General features: G+C 47.9%; 2 protein-coding genes across 2 annotated transcripts; both read left to right on the top strand.

Moving 5' to 3' along the window:
• Positions 1–7,527: 7,527 nt before the first annotated feature.
• On the top strand, positions 7,528–13,850 carry LOC149364679 (kelch-like protein 10). Its single transcript, XM_089568733.1, has 5 exons — positions 7,528–7,761; positions 8,260–8,466; positions 10,157–10,365; positions 11,192–11,424; positions 13,588–13,850. The coding sequence occupies exons 1-5, from the start codon at positions 7,528–7,530 to the stop codon at positions 13,848–13,850; spliced, it is 1,146 nt and encodes a 381-aa protein (XP_089424859.1).
• Positions 13,851–15,134: 1,284 nt separating this feature from the next.
• Positions 15,135–20,435, top strand: LOC149364680 (uncharacterized). Its single transcript, XM_089570162.1, has 6 exons — positions 15,135–15,282; positions 15,564–15,674; positions 16,689–16,880; positions 18,761–18,886; positions 19,936–20,079; positions 20,413–20,435. The coding sequence occupies exons 1-6, from the start codon at positions 15,135–15,137 to the stop codon at positions 20,433–20,435; spliced, it is 744 nt and encodes a 247-aa protein (XP_089426288.1).
• Positions 20,436–20,778: the final 343 nt, after the last annotated feature.

Genomic DNA, 20,778 nt, shown 5'->3' on the forward strand with positions numbered 1-20,778 from the left:
CAGTCGTGCTCCAGGCTCACCGCAAAATATCGGATCGCTCGGCACGTCCTGTGCGAATATATGAAGCACTCCTACCGAGGAAGAGATCAGCTGTGTGTGCATCTGTAGCGGTGGCATTCGGCGAGAGTTGATTGCGGTGGTGGTCGACCGTAACATGCGCATCGTCATCGCAAGGCCTGGCCAACTCTGCAGTCTGGTTGACGGCAAAGTCCTCGACATGAAGGAAGGCCCATTTGCTTGGTTGGAATGAAGCGGATTCAACTGTTGAAATCTGAGGTGGTCTACGAGTAGTTAATCATACAGGTACCGCTGGGCACTGGGTCAATAAGCAACCAGCCATGAACAATAAAATATGGTCCGAGAGTATTCGCAGTTTTTCTCGGGACACCAGAAAAACCCACTTCCTTCTTTATTGCACATGCGCCCACTGTTAGCGGAAACAGGCTTCGTGCTCTTGATTGTGAAGACGGCGAAATGCCTGTTGTCCTAACACGTGAATATCATGGAGGAGCTGTTACTGTCTGCAATCAGCTGCAACTCTGACACGGCAGCAGCGACACAGTGACCAGGCCATAAATGTGGGAGGTTCCGGCTTGCAGCAGCGCGAAACCATACTTCTGCTTGTGATGCAGCCCTAGATTTGGACATCAAATGTGTGAACCGCGCGTAAACGTGTTTACTTCCCTGTGGTTAACATGTCAAACCTTTGGATCTTTTAGGCCGAGCAGGCCGCCGCTTTAGCTCACACATGTTGGATACCCGCGACACACCGAAACATTTCTTGACGTTGACATCTTTAAACTAACCATTAGCTGGCCCAAAAAAGACTCGGCGAATTTGAAAGCAGCATAGGGCCTTTGACAAACACGGGTAACAAATTTAGTGTTTTCTCGAAGAATCGTAGCATTATAGAACAGAAAAACCTCCCATGAGAAGAAAAAAGGCATCTGGACTGTTAACACGAACGGTGCTGACTGCGACGCTGCTTGCCAGATTCCGTGCTCAAAACATTGCTTCTCCAATAGTCTTAAGCATAAAAGTTGCCGTAGATTCTGCCATGCGCTTTCTTTTAAAACAAACGCATGACTGTCCGGCCACTTAGTCATGTGCTACGCACAGCTTGTTTGAGAACAGACCTAAACTGTAGCTAAGCAGACGAGGAAAAGGGAATGAGGGGCTCGTTATAAATATGAGAGAAGCCAACAGCCACAGAAACCAAGGGGCACAGGGGATTTTTAATTAATTTATTTTGTGGTGTTGATCAATTTATATTATTGAATATGTTATCGCTTAAAGCTAATTGATTAGAAAAGCAGAAGAAAAAACAACCACATGCCGCCGGTGGGATCCGAACTCACGACCTCCGAATTACGCGTCCGGTGCTCTACCGCTGAGCTACGGCGACGGCTGTCAAACGTTCTGCTTTCGGGGGTATTTATATTTTACAAATAACCTAACCTTGGGAGTGTTCACCAGCGCCACCCACGTTCTTAAGCGGCGGACGTAGCACGTTCTGAGTTACCGCTGATGTGACGTAGAACGTTATCGAATGGCGAGGGTGGAAGCTGTGTGAGAACCCTCTTAGGCTTCCTAAGGCATCAAGGCTGCCAGAACCGAGACCCTCGTTAAGCAATTAAGCAGACGAGGAAAGGGGAATGAGGGGCTCGTTATAAATATGAAAGAAGCCAACAGCCACAGAAACCAAGGGGAACAGGGGATTTTTAATTTATTTTGTGGTGTTGATCAATTTATATTACTGAATATGTTATCGCTTAAAACTAATTGATTAGAAAAGCAGAAGAAAAAACAACCACATGCCGCCGGTGGGATCCGAACTCACGACCTCCGAATTACGCGTCCGGTGCTGTACCGCTGAGCTATGGCGACGGCTGTCAAACCTTCTTTTGGGGGGTATTTATGTTTTACAAATAACCTAACCTTGGGAGTGTTCACCAGCGCCACCCACGTTCTTAAGCGGCGGACGTAGCACGTCCTGAGTTACCGCTGGTGTGACGTAGAACGTAATCGAACGGCGAGGGTGGAAGCTGTGTGAGAACCCTCTTATGCTTCCTAAGGCATCAAGGCTGCCAGGCAAGCTATGAAGTAACGCTATCGTGAGGTTCTGCCTTCCTAACAAGTTAATGGCCGTGCATGTTAACTCTGAATCAGGCCCAACAGCTTAAATGCACCAACGCCAAGTTTACAAAGCAAGCTCAACCTACCCACGCTTTCCTTAGACCGAGTGGGGTAGGCAATCATCATTTCTTCCTGCTTTTGGTTGTTCTCATCTTATTTCTCGCGGCGTGGTTCTGGTTTAAAACCATCCGGTGTGAGACAGCTCTCGGGCCTTCATTTATCATAACGCAACCTAACCTAAACAAGGAAGGCGGCCTCTCATTGCAGCTATATTGCTCTCCTAGACGAAGGAAAGGGGGGGGGGGGGGGTTAGCGGAGTTTCAATACTCAGGCCTTCTTGCGCAGATCTTCACCGCTAAACTAGAACGGCGCTCTCATGCTGCTCTGAGAAGGTGCTGCAGTACCATGAATAAAAGTGAAATGTGTGTGTGTGTGTGTGTGTGTTTGTGTGTGTGTGTGTTGAAGAATGCAGCCGGGAGAATAGTCTGCGTTTCACCTTCAAGGTTCTAATAGAGACGGCACTGCCTGCAATTACGGGCCTAGTAGCTGTGCCCAGAAACCCTTCCCTTCGCTGGGCTCTTTTCTTTAGTTCTGGCTCTCTATGCCTATCTCGAAACGAGACAGCTTTACGCAACATTGACTGTAATTTCTAAAGAAAAATAATAGCGCAGCAATACACCCACGAAAAGGTTGAGAAAGAACAATAGCCATGCACCATCTTGCCCCTCTACGAGTTTTGTTATTTTTTGTAACAGGAAAAATTACTATTTTGAAGTTGTAATTCACGGATCGAACCCCGCAACTCCCGCATGCGAGGCGGACCCTCAGACCACTAGGCCACCATTGTGGTGCTATTATTTGCTTTGCTTTTATCGGGATTTCTCTCTCTCGTCCAACGACGCCGACGACGACACCTCATTTTCTGTGACATGGGAGCCTTAACGTTATCGCGTTAGTATCGCGACCGGTGTGGTCATAGGTTCAGGCATGGTCGGGTAAAGAGAACCAAGTAACGGTCACATGGAGAACTTTAAGGGGATGCGGAAAGGAAATTTGGAATCTGTTCGCGGCAAGGAATACACCTTGCATACTCTCAAACATTCGCATCAGGTCTGCTATGTTCTGTGCCTTCTAGGCATCCCCTCCCTCGGCGCGCTCTCCGTTTACACTTTCTGTGTTGTGTGATGTCGTTCACGGAGCTATATGCCCTACTCGATTTAATTTGTTCTTCACAAAGGCCAGAAGGTGCCTTCTGCGAGGTGGTCCTCCGTGCATGATGATCCTTTTTTTTTTCAAGCCTGTGGTTGCGAATTCCGCAGGTCTTAAGTTCCAAGTATACTTACCCTCACTCCTTCCTTCCCCCGTCCCCGCCCTTTGTTTTCTTTCCAAAGATGTAGTTATTTAGAGGGTATGAGGCCTGTGTCCCTAAAGGTGACTTCCTGTGTGTCGTTTAGATATATGTCATCACTGCACGACACTTTCGTCCCAAGTGGCACTCGCAGCTGAGCAATTAAGTCACACCCACTTTCTCCTTTGTCTATGCCGTTGGCAGTGCTTTTTTATGGCGCTGTACACCATCTCTCATATTAAATTTACAATAATCTAACTGTTCTGTCCTTCGTGGCGTTATCTTTAACTACAGAATATACCAATGTGCTTAGGCCTCTGCCTTGACCCCGTGTGGTCTGTGCCACATGTCATTACTCCTGCCATGTTCCGTGTATTTGCGTGTCACCTGCAGTGCTTGTACAAATATTAGCCATCTCTTATATGCTTGCACGAATTCTAGTTTTTTTTTTTGCTTGGGAAGAATGTCATGAGAACGAGCAATGTCCTCCTGAAGGACAAACACGTCGTTTAGAGCCGCTTAGAAAAGGATCAGTTACTTTTTATTGCAGAAAATATATCAGTTCCAGTCACTCGCACCAAGTGCTTAAACACCAAGCAAGAGAAAACAGAGCGAACAGCAGAATGCTTGCTTCTACCATCCATGAAAACAAAGCTCGTCGTTAGCTCTCGTGAATGTCCGTCATCAATAAAACCATGTTCATGCCCCTTCTAAAATTTCCATCGCTAGCAGTCCAATCTTCAATCCCCCTGAAAGTAATTTCTTGCAGATATCAGAAATGCGATGTCGTATTGTTTAGTTCCATTTTGCCGTGCGTCTTCTCTAGCTATCTTCTTATGCCCTCATTGATGTATTATAAGCAAAGATGTTCGCTTAGCCTCAACATTCTTAACAAGTACAAGGTGTTCTTAACTGGCCCATTGTCGCCCGAAATATCTCTGCGAGTGGGTTTTGTTAGTGATAACGTTAGAGTAGCTTCGTCATCTTCAAATTCCAAACGACCGTATGACGTTGAACTCTACCTTGTTCGCTGGTAGAGCGCAGCATATAAGTAAACTTCAATTTAGCCACCTATGGTCCCGCCCACATTGTTTTCGACGGAGACAAACTTTAAACGACGCACGCCTTCTCCGCTGTTTCACAGTAGGCAAACTTTCCTGCAATGCCAACTTACTTCTACGCCCACTTCTCTTGTTACCTTTTAGCCACCCCAGTGCAGTAAGGCAGGCTGCTCCGTTCATTCGCGTGCGCTAACGTCTCTTTCGCATTTTCTGCGCCAGTTTCCCCACGGGCTGCCACCCGCTGTTTCATTTCAAACTGTCGCAACACGGGCAACACGGAGCACTCGGCGTTCGTTGTGCGCCGCTCTACCGAGCCACTAATTAGCCCCAATGGCAGGAAACGCCCAGCTTAAATTTTCTCCCCATAAGCTGCACTTTCATGCCTCTCACTGCCGGAGTGCTTCCTTGGTAGCGCACCCTGCGTGGGCTGATGACACCCCAATTGGGCGAAGCTTGAATGCATGTCACCAGTTTTTTTTTATTTCTATTTTTTTTTTAGAAACTTGAACACATCCCGCCACATCGTTCCTCGTTACGGGAAGCCCAAACAGCTTCGAAGCCAGTGCTCCGACGGGTCGACTCGGAAAGCAGCACAAACACGACACTCGTGAAATGAGATTGGTTGAGGCCCGAAAACATCGTCCTAATCAACCGCAACAAGCACGATCCTTGCTAGTGATGCGCGGCAAATTAACTGTGAGAGCTGCTCTTGCCATTTTTTTTTCGTTCAACTTGCGGACTACAGAACGGTGAGAGACACATAGAAATCAATCCAGATATAAATTCCACGTAACAAGGACTTAATATTATCCTAAAATACTGGATGTCTTTAAAGATTTTAGTAATGCGCGTATTGCATGTATTCCAAGACCCAGCTTTTTAACCATAGATGCGAAGACCACTGCGTCTATTTTAAAGAGAAATAACTAAATCAGAATGAGTTGGAATGACTCCAGCCTGAATCTATTTTTGCCAAGAGATAAGCGGTCTCTATTTCCAATCAAAATTTTATTTGAGACAGAAACTTAATAGCGCTAAAGGGAGACAAACACAAGAAAGACTGACATAGGAGATGCACTAACTTCATCTGACTATTCACTGGCAAGCCAGCAAATATAATGAAAATCTCAGGCATGCGCAAAAAGCAAGAACACAAGGCATCAAAAAAAACGTTCAAGATATGACATCTCGGTCTTGACAAGGCGGACACACGTATCGCTCCGACAATCTAGATCGTGTGAGCGACTAGATCGTGTGAAAGATAAATTGTCGCTCACGCAATAGGTGTATTTGCTGGCTTGGCAGTGAATAAAGTAAGATGAAGTTAGCGCATATCCTGTGTCGGTCTTCCCAGTGTCTCTCTCTTAAGCGCTATTATTTTTCTTTCTCAAATAATATGCACCATCTAGCCCAAATTGACGTTATTTTATTCCAATAAAATATTTGCGATTAAGTTCCAGGCATGGTGCAGTCAATTATACTGCCACGATCTGACACTGGACTCGTTCACTAGCTTTGAAACATTACTACGTTGAGCTTTGTTGTACTTTCAGCCATATTAGGGACCGCATTGTATTTTTGTTCGCTGTTTTCCGCCCACGAGGTCTCTTTCCGCATTTCGCAAAATACTGCGCAAAGCAGAGCAGCATAATGGCGCTGTTTATACGCCGGCTAAACTCTCTTTCAAAACAGAGCTGTTCTTCTCTCCCTCATCACACTTATCTGGGTTCCTGCGCATTGCGGACACCCGGGGAATACGGCTGCACACAATCACGCCCGAGGACTCGTCGACCGGGCGGTGGACGGCCTCCCCTCCTTCCGCAGTGCTAGGGAGCGCATGATGACGTACCATGAAGTCACGCTTCATTGCCGGGGTTCCCGACTAGTTTACTCCCCTCCCCATAAATCGCTAAATAAGGCCGAGCAAGTCGTTTGGCGACGGATTCAGACAGACACTTTTCCGAACCCTTACATGTATTCCCTCATGCACCCAGGGGACTGTCATCCGTCCTGCAAATTATGCCAATACCCTAAGGCGGATATTCATCACATACTTAGGGCTTGCCCTAATACTCCAACTCCCCCTTTTCTGAGACTCGACGACCAGGAGAGATGGGAGGCCGTGCTGCACTGCCGGAGGTTCAGCTCCGGATGGTGACCTGGGCCACAGAGGTCGCCAGGGCCCATGGGCTCCTGACCACCTAGCGCGACCGCGAGGGCCCACCTGTTCCTGCAACCCCCTTATCCTTATCCTCACCCTCACTGGCTTCCTTTTAAGGGTTGCTTAATAAAAGTTTTTTCCTCCTCCTCCTCCCTCAGAACCAAGCAGTAAAAAGCAAGATATGTTGCAGATCAAATTGATTAGTAGTAATCATTGTGAGAAAGGCAGCGTTATCCTATGACGGACAATCAAAATAAGTTTGCGTGTGAAATTGCGTCCACTTCTTGCCCTTGTCCTTCGTCCGCCAGCGCAATCTTTCAAAGAATGGCCGTCAATAGTCTGCATACTGTGTCACAGTGTCACAAGTCCTCCCTCTTCATTAATAGCGTACTGAACGAGACATCTCGTCAACTCTATAACTTTACACTCCTCATGCGACACCACAGTACGGCTAACCCTCGATTCCCCATGCTTCTCTAGCGGGAGGAGTCTACACCCAAACGAGATTTCCTCACGCCACCTTGCGAAAGCCCCAACTCAAAGCGTGCAAATAGTACGCTGCAACACTCTTTCGGAAGAGCTCCATACCAACTCCTCTTCTGGCAGCTACTAGTAAGAACAAAGCTCCACTCTACATAGTAAAAATATATTTTTTTATCGTTCACTCAATTATCGTATCTAGCTTCGCCGCCGAAGCGATGCTTTTTTCTGTCCGGTTATTTGAGCTAAGTAGGTTGAAGAAAACGAAATCATGGTTTCACGCGAGGCTCGCGGACAGCGCAGACCGCTCTTAGCACGCGTCGCCATCTCTCTCGGAAGCCATGTCTGTCTTCTTCAGGAAACTGCTGCTTCCCGGTGGCGACGGCTGTTACGACTGCCTGATTCGCACCGACGACGGCGGCGAGTTCAGGGCCCACCGGTCTTTCCTCTGCACCACGAGCCCCTTCTTCCAGGCGGCGTTCTGCGCCGAGTACGGTTCCCGCAGGGAGATGCTGCTCACGGGGGTCTCGGCGTCCGTGCTCGACATCCTCCTTGGCTACTACTACGCGGATGAGGCAAGCCTTGGGAAGGGGTTAACAGGTGGGGGGGGGGGGGGGGGGTCGTAGAAAAGCCAAGCATCGCTAGTAATGAGCCTGATGTTTCGCAATAGAAACCTAGAGATGGCGTGAAAATAGGGTGTTAAACAAACCATTTCTGAGAAGTCGCAGTAACGGTTTTGAAGTGCTGTGTCCGCAGCATGCAGGAAACTGTTTGAAGCTGAGAGCTCTGAGCCTCTCCGAGTTGCTCAGGAAGAAAGCGTCCTGGTGATAGAGAAGCAGTGTTCTGCCGTGGCAATGCTAAGCGACACCACGCATTGGCATAAGCATTAGTTTAAATGAAGGACGGAAGTATACATTTTTTTTTTGGTTAATACGTAGCTGAAATCAAGCTGCTTTCTTTAACATATTCTGCCGAAACGCATGGCAGAATGTGTAGAAGGAAAGCAGAATAAGTCCTCTTTTTCAAGAGTTCTCCTGCTTATGATACAACTCTGTTTATGACCATCACTGCAGTTGCACATCAACAACGGCAACGTGGCCGAGGTGCTGGCGGCTGCCGACATGCTGGTGATGGAGGAGGCCCGTGACCTGTGCCTGGACCACCTGCTGCACAACATGGACGTCGACAACTGTCTCGGCTTTGCCGCACTGGCGCTGTGGCACCACTGGCCGAGGTTCCGAGACACCGTGTTCTCTTTCGCACGCGAACACTTCGGCGCTGTGAGCAAGGGCTTCTTTATTTTCAATGAAAGATTTACCCCCTTTGCCAAAAGTAACCGAGCAACAGGTTCCTGCTTCTCAACCTTAAAGCGGAGCCCTTTCGGCGCCCCTAAAGACCGAAAGGGGCCAAAACGTGAGGACAAAGGTTCACCTTTACACGTAATCAGAATTCAAGGGCTGCCATAAGGGGTTCGCCACGCGGCTAAGAAAGAAACCACCGCTGCCCGGTTACATTTGGCAAAGGCGGTACGTGGGTGAATAGTGATTCGTAATGAAGGCACTACGAGCATCAGTGTCAATTGCTGCACTATCCGACGTGTGAGCGTATTATATAACAGTGCGACGGATTTTTAACCAGGATATTCGGCTAGGGAGTCGTATTGGGTCGTAGTGTGGTGCTTATAATAGGAAAGTTACAAGCGTAAATGCTCGTTGTTTGTCTTACACCTCCGTCTTTGAGCGGAAATTCCAACCACTGATATCAGTGTGGCGAGGGTTGTGTGAAAATGGTTCGGGGTTGACATCAATTTAGACCTCATGCTGCAGGTCCATCGATTCTATTTGGGCCCAGTTGGCTGCCTAGATGGCACTGCGACTGTTTGCCTTCGCTTCCTGAATTTTATAGCAGCGTCTTCCAAACTAGCTGGGGCACACGGGATGCACCCTTGCTTCCTATCCTTTAGCATGCGTGCCACGTGATGTCGCCCGCGCGTGCGTCAGGAAGACTAAAAGCCACGTGGTTCGCAAGTCCCTTCCGGCCCGGTAACTACAGGCAGCTTAGGCATATCGCAGACCCTCGTTTTCCGATGGCGGAAGAAACGTGCGCGATGGCACTAGAAGCATATTGAACCGTGAAATCATTAAATTTACTTCAGTGTATGTACCGCACTGTTCGTCTAAGCATAAAGTTCATTTGCGAAAAGGAAAGCTAATGTTTAATGGTTTGCCTCCATAAATGTCTCCAAATTACTTGTTTCGCCTGCTTGTCGCAGATATATTGCCACAGAAACCTTCTCTTCCATGTTACGTATACGCAAGTTAATAATTTCACGGGACTGGAAAATTAAACATTCATGAAGAGATGGCACAAAAGGGTAGCTTCAAAGGACGCAAAGTACTGCATGACAGAGTTCTTTAGACATTATGCGTTTTCTGTACTAGGAAATATTAGAGGCTGTTTATTTTTTCGAACATGTTTTTAATCTATCCTGCTTATTCAGCGCAGTTGTCACTGACGTAACCAACTGCTTGGGCGCTGCCATCTACGCCAACACTGCATATTAATAGCTGACGGTATCTTTGCGCATGACACTTCTTGGTTTGGTTTAATAGGGTTTAACGTCCCAAAGCGACTCAGGCTATGAGGGACACCATAGTGAAGGGCTCCGGAAATTGCGACCACTTGGGGTTCTTTAACGTGCACTCACATCGCACAGTGCACGGGCCTCCAGGATTACGCCTCCATCGAAATTCAGCCGCCGCGGTCGGAATCGAACCCGCGTCTTTCGGGCCAGCAGCCGAACGCCATAACCACTGAGCCACCGCGGCGGGGCATGAGACTTCTGTTAACGCTTTTGCGCTCAAGGTTAAGGCATCGTTTCTAACGTAGGAAGCGTACCATTAGTTGAAGTTCGTCGCATCATTGTGCTGATAAATGTCACGTTTGCTTTCTGTTGCTCATTGTGTGCAGGTATGGCGAAGCAGTAGCGAGTTTTCGAGGGCTTCAACAGGGCTGCTCGTCGAGCTGCTTTCCTCGAGCGAGCTCAACGTGCGAGACGAGGTGGACGTGCTGCATGCCGTCCGTCGCTGGCACACGCAAGGCCGTACGGGCACAAAGGAACGGAATGCCGGCCTGTTCTTGCTGCTACAGTGCGCGCGCATCGGCCTCTGGAGAGAATCGTGAGTGGGGCACTCTGTACCCAAGGGCTACCTAACGCAAGCTGCACTTGTTTTCGAGAGTGCACGCGGCTACACTGTTAATTTCCGCTTACCACTGTATAGACAACATTCCTCCTATCAAAGCTTGCGTGGCAGCACTGAAGCAAAACTCATGGAAACGAATTCGCAAAACTGCACTTCCGCGTCTCTCAGATTATTACAGCAGGTAGGTTTGGTTTAGTACGCGAGGAAAATGGTAACTAAATTGAAATTATTCCCAAAGCCTACGCAACTAACGATAGCTTGGAAGCGGGGTGGAAGTCTCCAGCTTACCGTGACCTCTTCAACGGGCCAGACAGCGAAGCTTGAATGCTTTTGTTTCAAGGGACATGTAATCATCATTCAATGAGTATTCTTTTCCGGCAGACCAATTTGATAGAATTAATAAGCCAGTATATTCTCTCTCTCTCTCTCTCTATTAGCCAATGGTCTGTTGCAGTACATTGGCCTTCTTACATTGGATCTTGGTGCCTTTATCGAGACTGCCATCACAGCTGCCATTAGTTTAATGCGCACTAAAGTGCGCACTCAGACTGCTCTTCCAGGAATCTCGGTTCGTGATCGGCCCAAGCTAATGGCGCTAGTCAAAGAAACAAAAGCCGAGGTACCGACGAGCTCGCAACCGGTCGCAACGTTTCCAAGCTCGTCACCGTAACAAATCTCTCAGCCACTAGTACCAAACACCCTTTGACTCAAAGGAGATTTTATTGCAGGCGTAGATATTGTGATCAAAGCCACAAAATAAAGTCTAAGAAAACTATGGTTTTGACGCGCTCGTGTGGCGCAGGACGCTCATCGAGTTCCGGCAGGTGAACCCGACATTTGCCAATAGCAAATCATACCACATGGCAGTGTGCGAGGCCCTGCAGACGGGGCCCTGCATGTGCTCACCCAGCCCACTGCTGCTGCTGCACTTGGAAGGCTTCGGGCTGGAGGCATGCAAAGCGCTTGCCGCCGCGAACCCCCGACACGGCGACGTGGGGTCGAGCGGAAGCGTTGCATCCAATGCGCCCAAGGGTGGTGAGTTGGCATCCGCAGTGACTGCCTCTCAGTAGCTCAATTCGGAAAGCAGCGTTTACCGAAAAAATGCTGCTTCTGGGAATTATACGTGTCAACGGTCAGTTTTGATCTGCTGCCGGTTTTGGAAGCTCCAGACGCCGAACTCTTTCTGGCTTCACCAAATCACGTGACCACATTTTTGGATGATCTTGTTACTTAGTGATTGGTCCTCTCTTCGGGTACCTGATTTACAGTGACTTCAATACAACCCGGTCACGGTGGGAGTATACGCGTCTGGTCATCTGCACTGCAACTCGTACTTTTCGCTCGCTTTACGCTGGCTGCCTCATTGAAAGCATCAAGAGAGCAAGATCTGTTACGACCATCTTAAAACCGTTTGGAAGAACTAGACAAAAAAAAATCATTAAGGAAGTGCCAAAAAAGAGAAACAAGAAAATAGTTGTTTCGTGTAGAGATATATGCACGTACCTGACCACTCGACTGACATCGGTTGAAAATTGGCCCTTGTGTACGTTACCTCCGTTTTGTCCGTCTGCGTTTGCGCGCTGCTATGGCCTCAAGTTGTTTAGGTCACCACGAATAACTACTCACTTCACTTGCGACCATGCCAAACAAAAGTAGCCGCTGGTGCACATGGGGTACAAATTCAACTTCAGGTGTGGAGTCAATAGTATAAGTGTTTTCTAGACCAGCAGCCATAGATGTGTGTCTCAAAGAGGTCAACTTTAATCAAAGCGTGCAAAGTGAGCGGATCCATGCGTTAATATTGTTACGCGCCGCCATCCGTGCTCTATTACCCCCAGCACTGGCTCAATGCTTGGTCGCCACACACCTCCGACAAAACATGCGCTGCAGCAAGCCAGAAAACCCAACGTGACCGAATGTGAACCAAGGATTTGATATCTGGCGGAGATAACGCGAGCACTCAGCTGCGCGCTCCTGCCAGCGTCATCATTTTCTATCAAAATATAATGAGCTCCTACGTTTTCATTTCATTCGTAACATCTACAGGATTAAAAGCTCACAATAAAGTCCAACATGATTTGAGTGATCACATTGTTGTCGATAAGCTCTTCGTTTCCACTTGTCACTACGACAGTGAAACTTTCATTGTTACCCCTCGGTAATGCGAAAGCCCTGTGGGTGAAGTAAATGAAATGAAATAAAATTCGCGCATATGCAGAGAGGTTGTCGTAAACGGCCACAGTACCTGCTACCACAGAACGCCCACAGTGAGTGCACTTGTGACAATCTCTTACCATCCTGAGGTTAGAGCCCTTGAGCAGTCATATTTCATGAGAAATCGAAAGCCAGCATGCATTCTTCAGCTAGTACTGTTCAGTCATGTACGTCTTCTCTCGCGCGAACTTTTGTCTACTAGACATTGAAAAATGACAAAATTGCAAAGAAGAAGAACTTGTCCCACGTTTGTGATTTCGCTTCTTTCGCTATCATTCATTTCTGTGCCCGTACATTTTGTCCAAGTTATGTGCCCAACAGCATAAGTACACCAGGTCCTTTTTCACGTAATTTATTTGCTTACATTAGGGACGACTGTCTGACTCGCTTTATCTGTTTGTAATAATTTTAATGCGAAAGCATTATATGGCTATGTCGAGTCAGGAGAAAGTGTCCGTAAAACGTGTCCACAAATTTTGTCCAGATGATTACGTCGTTCTCTGATGATAAGTGTGTGAAAGTGTGATTGCGATAGATAGTGTGTGATGTAATGTTGCCGTGGGAAAAATTTGGTTGATGAGGTCTAATTAGTTAATTAAATACAAAAAACGCGAAAAATACACTTAGACGTCAAAATCCATGGACGTCGATATAGTACATGGGCGTCAGAACAGTCACGGATGTCGATATAGTATGGGGGCTTTTTGCTTTTGCATTGCTCCAACGCGGGGGGCCGCAGAGATTTCAAAGTTTTTTTGCCGCTAATATGGCTATAGAGTTTCTGATACCGCGATCATGCTTTGAAGAAAGCTTCATAGCTTCCCTTCGTAGCCGCATGGTGTACTCATGTTGATATGATTTCGATAATCCCTACCTTCAATCTCTCTGCGCCGCAGGTCATTACACTTAAATACGCTGGCTAAAACAGCCCATTGTTATCGACTCATCAGAGGAAATTACCCCATTCTCACGATCTGTCCGCAGCCATCGCAGCCCTGTTTCGGTTCCCCTGCGAGCGCTGCGCCGGCGCGAATCCCGAGCGCTGGGCTCCGCGCGTGCCGCACGAGGTCTTGTTGACGGTGGGCGGCTGGAGCTCTGGAGAGGAACGGGACGCCGTCGAGGTGTACGACCCGCGGGCCTACCGCTGGCTCATGCACACCATGCGGGGCACGTCACCCAGGCAAGATGCACGATCTGCATTGAAGGGTTCTTTCATGTACCACGAGCGAGGCGAGGTTGAAGCATAAGCCCTCTCAATTTTTGAAATAGAACTAAAATAGACATTTCCTTCACCCTTTATGTGCCATCGTTGCTTCCCTCTGTCGTGACAGCGTTGAGAGGTCGCTACGCATTGTTTCCGCGTATCAAGTGGCCTCAGCTTACCCAGCACCGCATTGACTGGAGATATATAGGAGAGCCATTTGTCATGCAGTGGGCGTAATCAGGATGATGATGATGATGATGACGATACCAGTCGTACCGTCCGTTGCAAATGATATTTCAACAAGTCAACTGAACCGCGAACACACTAAACACAACATTAGGTGCTAGAGATAGCAAGTAGTAGACCTCCATTAGCTCCTCCGACAACCGGGCTTACGCGCCTTTGAAATGAAGACCACCTGCTTTAGTAACTAATCTCCCCCAACTGAAATATTGTCTTACAGGACACATTTGGATAGTTCTGTCCACGTTGCATTTGTCGCCTATAGCAAAATGGGCCCAAGCAATGGCTGCAAGGCAGGGTGCATAGAGTTTCTTACTACTACCTAGAGGGAAAGCTGGCGGCGCTGCACTTCAGCCACCATGGACGCCCAAAGCATCATGGGGCGGTGAGCTACTTGTTGCGGCACAGTCGTAGTTTTTTGGGAACACGGAGCGGCACTACTAAGACGTTTCGTTCCGAAAACGCTGTTCGAGTGTGCGCAGACGACTTTCGCGAGAACGCAGTGGTCAAAACCCATAGTAGTGAAAACGCGACGACACACGACGTCAATAAAAGGTTTCACTTTTCCGAAATGCCATTAAAAAAACCTCTTATAGTATTTAAGCAACAACATTTTTTTTGAAAACATATTTACTTTTAAAAGTGCGCCTGTTAATTACGAAATATTGGTTTTTATTGTGTTCATTACTTGGCCAATAGGAGAGCGAGTCGTCTCTTATTTTGGGCAAACTTTGCACTTAAATGCTTTTCTGCTTGTTTGTTGCAATCATTAGACAAGATTTTCAATGTTAGGACGTTTGTAGTTATCAAACAGCTTAATTTTTCTATTATTTTTTGGCCAAAAGTTGCAGTTCCGCAACAAGTAGCTCACCGCCCCATGATGCTTTGAGCGCCCATGGTGGCTGAAGTGGTCTCGAGGGGTCGCCATGCAAACTCCCATAGACGGGCTGCCAGCTTTCCCTCTAGGTAATAGTAAGAAAGTCTATGGCAGGGTGTTCAAGGTGAGAGCGGTAAACTCCTGATCATTTCCAGGGCGTACCACGGCGCAGCGATGGTGGGCAAATTTCTCTACGTGGTGGGCGGAATGCGCGGAAACTCGTACCTGCGCTCCTGCGAACGCTTCGACACCGAGCTGTGTGTCTGGGATCCCTGCTCGGCCATGCACACGGCTCGTGGCTACGTGGCCGTCGCGTCCCTGGACAACTACGTCTATGCCATCGGGGGACGCGATGGTATGCGCTCACGCTGTCGAACGTTTTTGCGTGAACTCTAATTGGATAGGCTCGCGAGGAACCGGTAGTGTATTTCATTCGTGCGTGCACTAAGAACATGGTCGTGGGGAACAGTCTTGCCGTATACGGGAGCATTCGTGATTCCTAAAGTCCATAAAGCCCTCTTAATTCTGGTATTGCGCCAGTAGACTTGACTATAGAAATTGCATTTTTAATGTAGTGTTTGTTCATTGTTTACATCGTAGTAAAATGACGTTTGCATTTGGTGCTCCTTGATGCAGACACCGGTCGCACTGCCAGTGTGGAGCGGTACAACCCCGTCTCCAACCAGTGGACTACGGTGTGCTCGATGAGCAGGGCGCGCAGCGACGGTGCAGCCTGCGCATTTAGTGGTTAGTGTGAACGGTAGACTCTATTGCTCGCACTTATTTACCTCGCGCGTACCTTAAAGAGCCTAGCTGGGAAGGAGCACCACGCTGAAGTGATATATGGTCCATCCCGGCGTTTGCGCTCTTTTGCGTCCTATGTGAAGGTGTGGCTGTAATAAAGTTGCGGAAGTTAATGCATCTCACGCACGGCTCTTGCTATCGAAGCTATGTGCACGGGACTGAGGATTAGCATTACTCCAGAGCATTTGTCAAAATAAAGCTAAGAGTTTGCCGCACCCTGCGTAACATGACACAAGAACCAAGGCCAACGACTTGCGCTACCTTTCGCTACGGTCGCAGCGGCTCTGATAAATCTACATCCATGCTCCACAGCTAGTTGCAACTAAAATTCGTCGTGCGATATTGCTACCAGTCGTCTTGACATTGTTGGCTAGCATCTGCTACAAACTGTGGGCGTTAAATTGCTTGCCCATAGCTACATCTTGTTTCTGTCGACCACCACCGCATCCATTCTTTAACGCAATGAAAGCTCCACAAGCCGCGAGGTTCATCTACTGCCGTATTCCTCTGGCCTCGCGCGCCTTTCCCACTCCATCGATTAGAATGATGTTATCGCTGTAAAAGAAAAAAAGATTTCTGAAGAAGGGAAATGGCGCAGTAACTGTCTCGCTGTTCTGTGGATACCTCATCCACGTTGTAAAGAAAGAGAGGAAGGTGAGAGTGAAAAAAGAGAAAAATGGGTGCCGTAGGGGAGGGCTCCGCAATAGTTGACCACCTGGGCACCTTTAACGTACGCTCCAATTAAACGGCACACGGGCGCCTTTTGCGTTTCGCCTCCATCGAAACGCGGCCGCCGCGGTCGGGTTCGAACCCTGGCTACTGCGGGATCGCTGTAAACACCAGCTTCCACTGAGGCAAATGTCTTCAAAGCATGCACATGTCTAAATCATTGCAAGCGCAAGTCTGAAGCGAAGCATTTCCTCACGCCCTCATTGTGTGGTTGCCCCTTCGACGCAGGGAAGCTGTACGCGAGCGGCGGCTTCGACGGCCGCCTGATCCTGAGCAGCGTGGAGGTGTACACGCCTTCGTCCAACTCGTGGTGCCTGGTGCAGCAGATGCCGGGACCCCGCTGCAGCCACCAGATGGTGGCGATGGCGGGGCGCATCTACGTCGTCGGCGGATACAACGGCCGCTGCCGCCTCAGCACCAGTGAGGATAGAGAGGGAGCGCACGCATAGGCGTGGTCTTCCCTCTTGGGGAAACCACGAACGCTGTGCAAGTCCCCCAAAACAGTCATCCTTTATTGTCCGCCCATTCATATTGAGGTCGTGTTGCTGCCATCGGTCTATATCGGGGATTCTGCCGTCTTTTTTATCGGTATGCTAGCGGATGTTCTTAGAACGACCATGTTTGATGCGTAATTCTCTGTAATCCGTAACATCTAAATTCTCTGAAAAACAGCCTAGACTAGTTGGCTAGTTTATAACACTCGCCTTTATGCCCGACAAAAGCGTTTGTTACGCGTTACCTTCCCTTTTTAATGCCTGAGAAACGAATAACTTCAATTTATTTAGCTGCACCTTTGTTTCTCATCATACGCACAACCTCGTTTTGAGTGCTCCCTATATTCGCAAGATTTCATGTTACTGTCTGACTTCTTTTGTCATTGTATTTTGTTTACGTTAAGAGATTATTGATACCCCTTGTATATTAAAGTTTGACGAATTCTGTATCGCTTTCCGTGAATGTCTTTTATGTACCGCTGGGTTCCTCCCACGAAAATAAACCCACCAGGGACTGCTGTCTGGGAAGGCTGTCTGGGAGAGGCTTGTTTCCCGTCAGCCTCCCATGTCTATTCGTATGATCTCTATCCATTGGTATGATCTATATCTCTATTAGTAATATGTCAAACATGATAATTATACGAGGATAATAATTCCAGCATGAAGGCCCTTAACACTTCATACCCTCTATATGCCGTTGGAAGGAAAACGTGTCAAGCTTAAGCGCTTGTCGTTGGAAAGGTGCTAATGGTTTCCAAAATAGCACAGCCTTGCCAACTAAAAGCAGAGGCGTTCTGGACAACCGGAAGTTTGGAGTACCAAGAACAGATTAATTTACACAGCTCAGCAGACAGAAAAAGGTACTCACCGGCCTCAAAACGCAGTGAGCATCATGAATCGATTCGTGTCTTGCATGCACCGCAGGCTCCTCAACCTGCGAATCCTATTTGCCGGTAGTTTGATGGTCTGTCCTGGAGAAATGGTCACTCTTGAGAAGTTACAGAAGCGGGAGATACTCTGCTCAGCAATGCGCGCAGCGAGCTGGAAACTTTTAGTTTGTCCCGCAAAAATTGAAGGCCGGACATCTAATTCAAGTATAATGAAAAAGAAACACCGTGTCCTTTCCCTCGGTACCAGTCACGTTGCATATGAGTCTCAGGCCGGCGGAAAAGTGCTGAATAGACTCCAATATATATAGCTCAAAAAACAAATTGCAAGTGAATACCGAATTTCATTCAACTGAAATCCTGGAATACAGGAGAAACGTTCTTTTTATACGTCCGTGTAGTGCTGGGGAAGAAAATGTAAACGCGACACACTAATGCGAATATATTACGATTAATGTTGGGCGTCTTGCTTGGAGCCAGTCCGAGAAAATTGGAGAGGAAGGCTGAAATGGCCGTAGCTCTGCGCTTAGAGCGTGCTTAGAGCGTACCACTATAAGGTTTCATAACTTCGTTGAGGATGTAGGAGCCCTCTTAGATTGCATTAACGCCTGCTAAATAGGGCCAGTGCACGCTTGCATCTCCCTTAAGCCACCGTTAATTTTTTTCAACTACGCATCAAAAGTCGAAGTATTGAATGCCTATCTGTTGATCAGTTTTCTTGTCAATTTGAGGTCTGTCCAACTGACGCAAGTCTCATAAGGGAGGAGAATTGTTGTGCACACATTGCGTGCGCCAGCGAGGAAAGAAATTTATTTTCATTCTTCGTCGCCTATGGGCTGTCGGTAGGCACAAGGCAATAGCAGTGTGATTCTCCCCGTAGCCTAAACTAGTGGTTCGCCGACTTGCACGCCCCGCGCAGTGATCGCCAGCGAGAAGGACAGAGCCCCGTCCTCCTGGCAGACCATGGCGCCTCTGTGCGTGGGCCGCAGCACTTTCGCCGTGGCGCAGCTGTACGGCGACCTTTACGTCATCGGCGGATTCAATGGTGCACACCGCTCTCTCTCTCTCCGCGTCTCCGCAGCTTCTTTTTACAAGCAGAGGAACAGCTTGAATGTGCGATTGAACATTTGCGATACCGCGCTGTCCAGTTCCAGTTGCTTGGCAAATGTGGTTTCTGCAGAAGGCTACAACCCAGAGTGGAGGAATGCAATCTTTTCACGAAAAAACAACGTTTCGTTTTCCAACCGATCAGTCATCAGTCAATCAATCAACCAATCAGTCAGTCGGTCAATGAACCAATCAGTCACAGAGTCAATCGGCAGTTAAATACGACGCTGTGCTGCTGGACTCTGAGATAGCAGGTGTAATGCTTAGGCGCAGGGCTGCCTTCGTTTTTAAGAAACCCAAGGACTGCTTAACACAGATTTCGACGCCATATGGCTGCTACTAGAGCCCTCCCACGTTTATTTTTCTGAGGTCAGGATCGTCAGTAAGAATAAATATTGGCGAATAAAGAGGATGAGGGTAACGAAAAGAACTAAATCAACAAATAGTAGCCATAAACTTGATTTCAGAGGCACTAAATGCACGCAAAAATGCAGCTGAGAAAGTTTGCTTTGTGGGAAGACTACAGAAGCAGGCGCTAAGCGCAACGTCGAAAGATCAGTTTTTTTTTGTCTTTTGCCGGCGGGAATGTCTATTATTCCAGAGGTCTTGGTATGCAGTGCGAAAAGCTTTCTTCATATATCTTTTACAACAACATATATTTCCGGCTCTCAGATTACTAAAGTTTGGCTGTTTGACTTGATGTTTTAATAAACAAAGCAACAGATTCAACTTTCTGCCTAAATGAGCTGCTTTGGGGCCGTAGTTCTTGACCTATTCAGCTGGCAAGAGAAACATGACCGCCAAGAAGACATGACTGCTTTAAAAAACAGAACTGAACATGGTCAGTACTCAGGCTCAATACTGCCCCCTATTAGTGTTCTGCTTCACGCACATAAAAAAAATCGAGTGACGCACTGACTTGTATAACTTTCTACAGTTGAAGACTCTGTACAATGCGTTTTGATTACCACTTTTTACTCAACGCAGGAAGAACCACGACAGCCAAAGTGGAACGTTACTCTCCGGCGACAGATACCTGGCGGTCCGCCGTTCCACTGAACGAGCCGGTCAGTGCCATGGCCGCCTGTTACGTGAAGGGCCTCGCACCCGCCAGGCAACTGGCCACTCGTGGTGAGTGTCGTTTTACAGGCAAAAAAACAGGGCTTCGTCACACAAATTAATGATTAGAAATCGAAAGTTCAGCTCAGCTTGCTCGAGGTGAGCTCAGCGAGCTCAGCTTACATTTGAGGGTAAGTTGTGTTACAACTTGCAAGCATGCATAACCTGCCTTGCCATGTTTAGTACCTTTCTGATTTAATGGAAAGCATCTCTGCTGCTCAGCAAGTTCGATGCATTTGGATGAAAATACTAGTGTGGCCTGAAAGGAAATATTTCACGTGCACGTGCGCGTTCAGAAAAAAAAAATTGCAATACTCGCTAATTGTTCCTTCATTTTGTTTGCAGGAGCACTCGGGCTCTCTGCGTGAAGTATGAGGGATTGGCGGGTACATGTCTGCGCAAAATCGTCATGAAACTGGCCAGCCCAGAGAGCTCAGGAATTTACTGCCACGAGATCAAAATGCCACAAAACGTTCATCAGCCAGGAGGCGTATAGACAAAATTTCAGTCGTGCTCCAGGCTCACCGCAAAATATCGGATCGCTCGGCACGTCCTGTGCGAATAAATGAAGCACTCCTACCGAGGAAGAGATCAGCTGTGTGTGCATCTGCAGCGGTGGCATTCGGCGAGAGTTGATTGCGGTGGTGGTCGACCGTAACATGCGCATCGTCATCGCAAGGCCTGGCCAACTCTGCAGTCTGGTTGACGGCA

Source organism: Amblyomma mixtum, chromosome 2, assembly GCF_055824585.1.
Source record: "Amblyomma mixtum isolate Tamu chromosome 2, ASM5582458v1, whole genome shotgun sequence".
NCBI classification, from domain to species: domain Eukaryota; kingdom Metazoa; phylum Arthropoda; class Arachnida; order Ixodida; family Ixodidae; genus Amblyomma; species Amblyomma mixtum.